The sequence below is a fragment of the Oratosquilla oratoria genome, chromosome 30 (genome assembly GCF_046742065.1).
Source record: "Oratosquilla oratoria isolate Oo_2021 chromosome 30, ASM4674206v1, whole genome shotgun sequence".
NCBI lineage: Eukaryota > Metazoa > Arthropoda > Malacostraca > Stomatopoda > Squillidae > Oratosquilla > Oratosquilla oratoria.
In genome coordinates this window covers 10117142-10127141 of record NC_134806.1, presented here as the reverse complement: position 1 = coordinate 10127141, position 10000 = coordinate 10117142, and the positions used below count along the sequence as shown (strand labels likewise).

Sequence of the window (10000 nt, the reverse complement as noted above, 5' to 3'; positions counted from 1 at the left end):
ATGTGAAGAATATGTTAGAGTTTGTTTAAAGTTGAAAACAGAGTTGATTATCAGCCATGATGAAAGGTTAATGCTGCAGATGTCGTTAGGGTGTCGTCCAAAGCTTTTGACTGGAAACGCTGAAGCCTTCACCTCCGTTGACGTCGCCTTCGTGACGTCATCATAAGATTTTCATTTGTCTAATTTGGAGAAGAAAAAAAAAAAGAACATTCAGCTCGAGGGCACACTCGGGACAAAACGAAATCCTGGTCGATCTGACTTCGAACACGAGGCGAAGGGAGGGTAAAGTTTGAAGAGGGGAAAAGGTGGTTCAAATGGCAAGGGTTGATCGATCGTCGAATGGCTGTAAAAACAACAAGAAGCGTTGATGTCGTCGTGGTTCGTGGTGGAGAAGAGGAAGGATGATTGCGTGGTCTGCCTTATCGATTGCGGGGGAGAATGGTGGCGAAAGGAGTAAGGGAGGGGGAGTGGGGGGGCATGGAAGGAAGGAAGTGGGTAAGGCAGGGAAAGGGGGGGTTGGGAGAGCGGAAGGGAAAATTGCAAGAAACGAAGGTTTAACGTGATTGGTTACCGGCAGTGATTTACGACACCATAACTTTCTGTCCTCTTGTAATCCTAGATTAGGAGGAGCTATCATGAGGAAAGCAGGGGAGGGAGAGAGGAAGAGGGGGAAGAGGAGGAGGAAGAGGGGGATCGACATGCAAGCGAGGGAATAGGACGAACTATAATAGAAATTATGAAAAAGTGAAGCAGATAAAGAGGAGGCAAAGACTCTCTCTCTCTCTCTTTCTCTCTCTCTCTCTCTCTCTCTCTCTCTCTCTCTCTCTCTCTCTCTCTCTCTCTCTCTCTCTCTCTCTCTCTCTCTCTCTCTCTCTCTCTCTCTCTCCCTCTCTCTCTCTCTCTCTCTCTCTCTCTCTCTCTCTCTCTCTCTCTCTCTCTCTCTCTCTCTCTCTCTCTCTCTCTCTCTCTCTCTCTCTCTCTCTCTCTCTCTCTCTCTCTCTCTCTCTCTCCCTCCCTCTCTCCTACCCCCCCTCACGCAGTAGGGCAATGTGAGAAAGGAAGGGTCTTTGGGGGCTTTGAGAGCAAGATGCCCTGGGCCGAAGGGGTGCCACGTAAGTGAATAGAATGGCCTGTTGGTTGTCACACGGAAGACAAGCTTCACCCCTTCCCTAAGAAGGGGTCTAATGGCCCTTCCTTCCCGAAGGGATAAAGCTCGTTTCACACGTAACGACTTTTCGCCGTGCGCTGTCCACAGCATTGAGTGCACAGAACCGACCGATGCCCAGATTTCTTCCGAATTGGACAGTCAGGTGAATAAAATCGTTTACCATGATATAACATAGAAATTAGCCTTGGCAAAGGAATTGAGGTGACGATTGAGCAGGGTGAGGGGGATGGGGAGGAGGGGAGGAGAAGCGAATGAGAACTGCGGAACAAGAACAAGAAATGTTGGGGGTGGCAAGGGGAGAGTTGGAGAAGTTGACTTCAGACAAGAAACACGTGGGAGGATCACATGGTGAATATGGCATTCCTAAAGGGTAATGAATATGACCAAAATTTTAGGAAAGGAGATAAAGGGAAGAGGAGAAGAGAAAGAAGAAGCGAAAGAAGGACAAAGATTGCGGGAGGGGGGGGGGGCATGAGAAAAAAAAAAGAGGGAAGAAATAAGAAAAAAAAAAAAAAAGGAGAAGGGAGTTCAATGTCGAGGATTGGAGAGAGAAGAGGGTGGCAGGAAAAGACTGAATCACGTGCGAAATATGATGAACGCTATTACATCAATGTTGGCGTTAATGGCGGAGAAGGTCCAGGAGCGGATGCGTCGCCGTACGTGAAGAGAAAGAAGATTGTGGGCTTGGATAAGGAATGGAACTTCTCCTCGACGCGGGAGATTAGACGACGAGGAGGAGGAGGAGGAGGAGGAGGAGGAGGAGGAGGAGGAGGAGGAGGAGGAGGAAGAGGAGGGAAGAGGAGGGTGGGAAAGGGTGAGTGGAGGATAGGTCCAGACGAAAGTGGAGGGTAAGTTTGTGGAGGAGGCGAGATGAAATAGAGGGTAAAAGGTGAGTAGCCTACGCCAGGAGGCGCTGAGTAGCTCCGTCCGAGGCTGTCACCTTTGACTTGTGCGCTTTAAGGACTGGTGGGGGCACGCAACCGTCACTGCTAGGAAACGGAGAGAAGTGCAGGATTCGAACCCATAGCTAAGCGAATGCGAGACCGGCTGCACGCTTCCGAGGGCGCCACCAGCACGTGTGGAGAAAGAAGTGCGCAGAGAACCAGGTCGTGTGCCAAGGACTTGGGACAGTAAGTAGGCAAGGTCTCGTCAGAGGGATTGTTTCAAAGTACGGCTCAACGTTGAGGAGAATGGGAGAGCGTCAAATGGAGCGGAGTGAGGAAAGTAGAAGGAACGAGAATGTTTTCGGAAAGTGGGATTTCGGAAGTGTGGAGAGGTGCACAGGTAACTACGTATGTACTGTTGTTGCTGCTGCAAGGAAGGGCAATGGCATGTAAATCAGTCTCTCCCTCCCCCCCCTCTCTCTCTCTCTCTCTCTCTCTCACTCTTTTTGTGTGTGTGTGTGAGTGTGTTTGTGTGTGTGTGTGTGTGTGTGTGTGTGTGTGTGTGTGTGTGTGTGTGTGTGTGTGTGTGTGTGTGTGTGTGAACGCGCGTGCCCGCCTGTTTTAATAGTGGAAACAGTTGTAAAGGTAAAACAAGAATGAATGTGCCGGGCCGGAGACGATCTGCGCACAATACTGTATAAGTGTATGGCAGATCACAATGGGTTCGCCCTCGCCAGATTGAAATCGTCTGGCGTCAGTGTAGGGATTCCCTGGTAGCAAAATGAGCACAGAAGGGGAGGCGGGGTAATTAAACTTTGCATTAATTCATATGTGCCCAGAGTTAACTTTAGCTAAATGGAATAGTCTAACGACAAATAGAATGAAATATATAAAGTGTAGAGCTGTACATTCGTATAAGTTGTCCGAAATATTTTGTAAATTATATTATGGGGAACAATAGGAGGAGAAAAGGCGAGAAGGGATAATCACATGTGGTGATATTATTTGGTGTTGGTTTAGGGGCGGTTAAGCACAATGTAAAGTGAAAATGCCCAAAGAAAAATTTAGAGTTGTTGACATGAGTGGAAAGGTTGTGAATGGGGCTAAATGAAGGCAAGGTTTTTGAAAAAAAAAAGAAAAATCAGATACTTTCAGAAACGTTTTTCATTTCATATGTTTGATGTATGATCTATTTCATTAGTCAGATTAGAAATTACGGTATTATATTTAATAGTTTTCCCCTATAAGGTATTTTACTACATGTATATATCCAATATCCTTACTCTGTCAATTCTCTGATTTTTTTCACTTCCATTATAGATTAATGAGAAATAACTCGAGTTGGATAGTTGTCATTATACTAACCATGCGATGGTGTACTATCCTTTCACTTGGAGGATAGTTCGCTGTCAAGATTTCCTTATTTACAAGTTTGCTTGAAGACATTTGACTAAATGAGAGTATAATTGATCATTGTCGTGTTGAGTCTTGTCTATTTTTGACTGAATACTCCAGTGTCCTTGTCATGTTTCTCAAGCAAATTTTTTTTTTTTTTTTTTTTTACGGTGTGAAATCCAGCGAGCCTTTCAAGATCGTCAAATATATTTTTATTTATTTATTTATTTATGTATTTAGTGTTTGCACGGATTGAATTCTAGAATGTAAGAGCAGATTCAATTTGTTTTGTTTTGAAGAATGTCTCTTATGCCATCTTGAAAGGCTTGCGGTGTAACCATTTTAGCTGTTGTCTGAGCGACTTCAGCATCATTATCTGTTCTTCTAGGAGACGTCGACGCAATTTCAGCAAGCAGGCATCTGAAATATTGAATGAATATTTCTACTCCAACCTCTCAAACCCGTACCCCTCTGAGGAGGAAAAAGAGGCCTTGGCTCGTCGCTGTGGTATTACTGTCAACCAGGTATAACCCCGTCGATCGACAACGAACTACCATACCACTGCTAGCAGATGTCTCTTTTTATTTTTCGTTTTGTTGACTTATTTTTGTACTTACTTATCAGCACACTTGCTATTGGATCCCACGGTTCCTCTCTCCCAGACTTATCACCTTCTTCTCCCTCTTCGCTTTCACAACCTCCAGTCCCTCCTCCTCCCCCTCCCTCCTCCTTCCCCTCCTCCCCCCAAGGTCCCACTCCAAGGGGGCAGGGAAGGCGAGGCTCCCCATGACCGCCCTCCTCGGCTTGGTGCAATAACTGAATTTGTTATTGGATCATGATGGTCGTTCTTCACCTTCCCTCTCTCTCACTGCACCACGCCGTCCTGGAGGTTGGGGCCTTCTACGCCTCCTGCTTCCTTACTTCACTCGAGATGCACAGTGTGAAATCAGGCGGCACAGATTACTATTATTATTATTATTATCATTATTATTGCTGTTGTTGTTACATGCCCGCAGTAGCGTAGGAGTGCCCCAACACGGCCGTAGCATGCAACTACAAAGCATCTTTGATCCCCCACCTTCCTGACCTTTCCCGCAACCCCATTATCCTCATCTCGTCTCTCCACACGTTCCTTGTCTGCGTCCTTGTCCACCCCTTCCCTTCTCCCTCCCTCCCTCCCTCCCTCCCTCCCTTCTGTATTCTGTACTCGTGACTCCTGACAGGACCACCGCCCGACGCACGCACGGACAGCGCTGGGTGTAGAGCTAGCTTGAGCAGTTTATTCCTGCCGCGCGCCCCTGCCTTCCGCCCCCGCCCTCCCGGGCTGGCAGTTCTTCTCGCGCCGTCAGTACTCTTGTCTCATTCTTTGGCGCCTTCACGAAAGCCCATATGGCCCGCAACCCTCACGGGGGTGGGTGGCTGGCTTCTAAAAGCACCACCAGTACCACTGCCCCTGCTGCTGAAGGAGGCAGACCCGGACGAGGCGGCGGAAGGGAAGGGCACGGCACACGTAACGCTTGGTGGACGGTGTCGTGGCGCTCTGGTAGTTCGTTGTCACCCCTTCTTCCTAGCTTATGGTCAAGGTGTTATTATGGCTGTTCTCTTTCAGGCGCAAAAGGCGTAATTTTAGCAAACAAGCTACAGAGATTTTAAACGAGTATTTTTACTCGCATCTAAGTAACCCGTACCCAAGTGAAGAGGCCAAGGAGGAGTTGGCACGGAAATGCCAGATAACCGTGTCTCAGGTAAACATCGTAACACTTTGGTTGACTTTCTTGCAGGAGAAGAAGAAGAAACTTTACTAAACAGGCCACCGAGACCCTTAATGAATACTTCTACTCCCACTTGTCAAACCCCTATCCGAGTGAGGAAGCCAAGGAGGAACTGGCGAGAATATGTGGCATCACGATACAGCAGGTAATGTTGGTCGGCCTGATCAGCACTTGAAAAAAAATATATATATCGAGACACAGGCCGCCATACCATATCCCGTGCCGCCATCGCCACCTCAGCTATTCCCGCTGCCGCCGCCACCAAGAATGTCACGACAAGCAAGCAAGCAAGCTGGTGCGCGACTTTGACGCCCAAATAGGTCGACAAAAGCAAACCTTGCCCTCCTTCCCTCCCAGCCTGCCCCCCGTCTCTCTCCGGCCGCAGCAGCAGCCGCAGGGTCAGGCGCGTGGCGGACGCGATGGCGGCGGCGACGCGGTGCCGCGCGGCACGGCGCGACCTACTATCTGGTCTTGGTGGTGATGGCCTGCGAGGACGTGGGATGGCGGCCTGCGCCACGGCAACAGTTCAGCCTTCAGTCTGGCCATCTTGCTCCGAGGGCTTGCTGCTGCTGCTAGCTGCTGCATCCTGTGAGAAATTGCTTCACTGTTTTCTCTTGAATCTGTTTGCCCATTTGTAGTGCGCGCCTTGCCTTGCCCGGCCGTCCACATTGGGGAGATGGAGGAGGAGGAGGAGGAGGCGGAGGCGGTGATGGCGCCGCGGCGGTCCTTGGTGTCACCCTTGGTTTGCTGACGTCAGTTCTGTAGTGCCGAAGTGGCAGCTGCTGCTGCTCTGCCGCAGCCCGCAGCTGCTCTTCAGCCGCTGTCATAGCCCAGCCGTATCGTGATGCCGCGACCGCAGGGTCGTGTCGTGACGTGCCTGCAACCTAACCTAACCACTAACCAATCGCCGCCACGACCCGCGTGACTCATTCATTCATGACGCGCGGGAAGCGCAGCGCTTTCCTCTCCGCGACCCCCCCACCCCTCGCCCCGTGCGCGCGCGCGCGCTCTCGGTCGCTACTCTCCCCCCCTCCAACACGCACACACACATATACACACCATCTTTCTGACCACCACCAACCACTCGCCCCACCTTCGTTCCCCCACGCCCGGCGCTGCCGGAGAGCAGTGCCTTGAGGGCGTAGGGACAAGGCCGCCGCCTTGGATGGATGCGGCTCTGGGCGAGTGGGTGTGTGGGAGGTTGGTTGCAAGGCCTAAATAGTACTTGGTCAAATCACTTTGGAACGGAAACCAATGACATGACGTGATAAGCGTGCAAAGGGCCAATCAGGCTGCTTGGTCTTACAGTTCTGAAAATCAAATTGCATGTGTGTATAATATATATATATATATATATATATATATATATATATATATATATATATATATATATATTATATATTTGTGTCTGTGTGTGTGTGTATTTCAGATCTCATAACGCCATGTCGTTGTTTTCTTTGCGAAGTGAACAGACCTGTTCTTATTTAGACTGCGTGAGTAGGTCGATGCGTGTTGCCTCAGGGGCGCGTGTGTAGGGAGTGTAGTACTGTACACGCGTGCATGTTGCTGTGGAACCCACAGTAGAAATGACTGCGTTCTGAGTGTGTGAAAATGACGTGAAATCATTTATGTGTACAAGACTTCAAAACCTTTTGTTGGTGTGACTGAACGTCCCTGACTGAAAACATAGATACATGTTTAATCTTAACCTATGCTTGTGTGGTCCAGAACACTGTGAAATGAAACTATTTCCGCGTGGAAGTTTTATGAACTAAGTTTCTTTCTGCACTGCTAGCATGTTGATTGCCCCGAGCCTGTCAGTGACTTTAAGAAAAATATATATATATATATATTTTTTATGATAATGCTGAAGGCGTTCTCGGGAATCTGAATCTTGCTTTACATGTTTGTTACTGTTGCGGATTCGCTTGGCGATGTTAATATTGGATTAATTAAGATAGTACTTATCTCGGCATCCTGTAAATACCATCTTGCTCCGAATTGTACAGATATGTAAGTATATAGAAATGGAGCATTCTTTTATTCCTCATAGAAAAAAATGAAGTGTTTTTGCTTTGTCATGTCCGCCCAATTTAGAATTCACAGCTTATGACTGACGCTCCTTAAACTGACAAGGTGTTAGATATTTTCCTTCGAAATGGGAAAATAAGTAACAACTTCGGATTTAAGTGACTGCCACTCAATAAACGTTGGGGAACACGAGATGATATCAGTCTCTTTCAAAGAAGCGTTGTGAATCGCTCCACCAAGATTTTAATTTGTATTTATTAAGAAACAAGCGTGTACAGAAGACCTCTTTTGAATGTTAATATATTTTTTTCCTTTCCCGTGTTTTCTACTCGAAGTGGCGAGCTTAGTGAATGGATGAAAAAAAAGCGAAGCCACTTTGAAAGCATGGCTCTTCATCAGCGCGAATGTGTTGGCAGTCATTAATGGAAATTAATCTTGTCACCAGTTGTACACTTTCATTTGGAGGCAGGGCATTTTTTTAGTCCCAGTGTAGACACGTGTATATACTGTGCATATATATATAATACAAACGTGTTTAATTTACAGTCGCATAATTTTATTACTTCTCAGGCGTTTGCATTAAACAATAAAATTTCTTTTTCTTTTCGACAACACAAATATTCTGGCGCCGAGAATGATGCTTTTTGTTGCCGTAATTCAAAGCTTAAAGTGTCGCCTGCATTTCAGATACAATGTGCGATTCTCACTGACACCAAAGTAGCGTACACAACTCGATGAACAAGGTCACTCTGAGCGCCGACCGGGGGTCACCCTGAGCATGTTGCTGTGTTCGCGCCTTTGCCTTTTGCCAATTGATGCGTGTGGCGAGAGATGGTCTCCGCGCGTCACGGGCCACAAGTGCGGCGGCTTTGTGGACTGGCGTCAACTGGGCCATAACTGGTCTGGTATTGCAGTCGACCCCTTTCAGGACAGTAACGTAAGGTATGGGTTTTGCCCCAGAGAGTTCAGACAAGGGGCGGTTTATAATCCAGTGAAAGGGGGATAAACCCCCTTATAGTCCCAGATTCGCTCCAAATGGCCTCGTGTTAATAAGCTGAAAGGAAGTTCGGATGGACGTCACTGTATGCAAGGAATCGAACTCGGGCACCGCCAACGGCACGCCAACGGCACGAGACCGTTTCATTTTCTCTACTTTTTTCCGAGTTGTTCGAGAGCAATCCCATAAAAATTTTGTCAATATCATAGTATAAGTGCTTATGTAGTCACTACTTCAAGAACTTTAGTGACACCCCTACTGACCAGACCTTGTAACATTCTTTTATGATTGGAGACTGGTGTGCACCCAGAGAAGAATGCTCATTATTTTTAACTTCCACTATCCTAATCTCAACTATACTACCTGTATGACTCCACCTCTTCGGCACGATCTTGCTCTCAAGGATAGAAGTGTTGGTTTTGGGCGACGGAATGTAATGGCGTCAACGGGTCCGCTAAAATGATGAAACGAAGGGACAGCTTTTTTTAGGACTTGAAAACCGCGAGACTTGAGTTTCGCGATTTACGCGAAAGTGCAGATCGTGCGAAACGGAAAGTAACCGATCTGGGTGTTTCTAATCAGTGTTAACTTGTCACCACGAGATCTTGCTATTAACTGGATAAAATCGCGTGGCGTCAAGGGCTTATAGGTGTCATCATAGCGATATCCTTGGACCACGAGGCCCCGAGAATGGCTGAAGGAAGAGCATTGGGTGATAGACACTGGGCTGACTTGATCGACCGAGGCCCGATTTTGTCCCGAGGCCTTCTCCATTCATCAATGAAGTAGAGGAGGCGAGTGATGCCTCCGAAGCGAAGGGGTTTGTTGGTTATGTGTTTGCACACCTAAGAGACTCGGTTTGCACGCCTTGAAACGGGCTTGTGTACAAATGTTAAGACTCTGGTTCGGATAATTTCGTTTCGCGTTACGTCGCTATTTTTGAATGTCAGACCATTTTATTCAGCTTTAGGTTCGTCAGAGAAAACGGGATTGTGATTGGCCGAATGTATTTTGTCCCGAGTCGACTCTAAACCGAACAAGACCGTTCGGCATTTGCGAAAACGAAAATCCTGTAGCATGCATCACTGTCCGAAAGGTGAACACACCCTAACAGATTTTGGCGTGAGCTCAGTACACTTGCGGGTGGCCCCCTTTTCTACTTTTCAGTTGGTATTCACTGTCTACATGTACTCTACAACGAACTAGTTTCATTTCCCAGAGTATCCTGCTTCGCCTCAAGGTGTGCAGTTGTCATTTGCATGTCACCTTGTGGAGACGGGGGGGGGGATTTGTGTGAAAGACATTGGCGTTATGGCCCCCCACATTTGGGACGAATCCTACTACGTGGCTCGGATGATGGTAACGACACCCTCAGAACCTCTTTCGAGACTGGCAGTCACGTTTATGGTCACGACGTAGTCTGGTGGACGGTAGAGTAACGAGGAATGTGACACATCGTCATGAGCTGTGTTTACGAAACGTAAACTCTCATTGTAACCACATTACGACGTGACTAGAAGTCGGGCGTCAAGAGTGAAGTGTTTGTTGTTGCATGGATGAACAGGATGGCACGGATGATGTGACATATCCACCCCTCGACGCGTTGGCACGGATGATGTGATTTCGAGTGAGGATGTGAGGATGAGGGTCAGAAGTTCGACCTTCATCCGTGTCGCGTGACCGTGTGTCCTCACTCAAGTTCGTCTTCGTGTTGAGAGAGTGGAAATGTGAAAGTAGTTTGTAAACATAACAT

General features: G+C 47.7%; 1 protein-coding gene across 4 annotated transcripts in view; it reads left to right on the top strand.

Annotated features, from left to right (window-relative positions):
* LOC143041013 (homeobox protein extradenticle-like) overlaps positions 1-10000 on the top strand; it is a 186049-nt gene that overhangs the window by 51805 nt on the left and 124244 nt on the right. For all 4 annotated transcript variants that reach the window (XM_076212564.1, XM_076212562.1, XM_076212563.1 and 1 more), the window contains exon 3: positions 3836-3971. In XM_076212564.1, coding sequence (XP_076068679.1) covers positions 3836-3971 — 136 coding nt within the window. The remainder of the gene's footprint in view (positions 1-3835; positions 3972-10000) is intronic.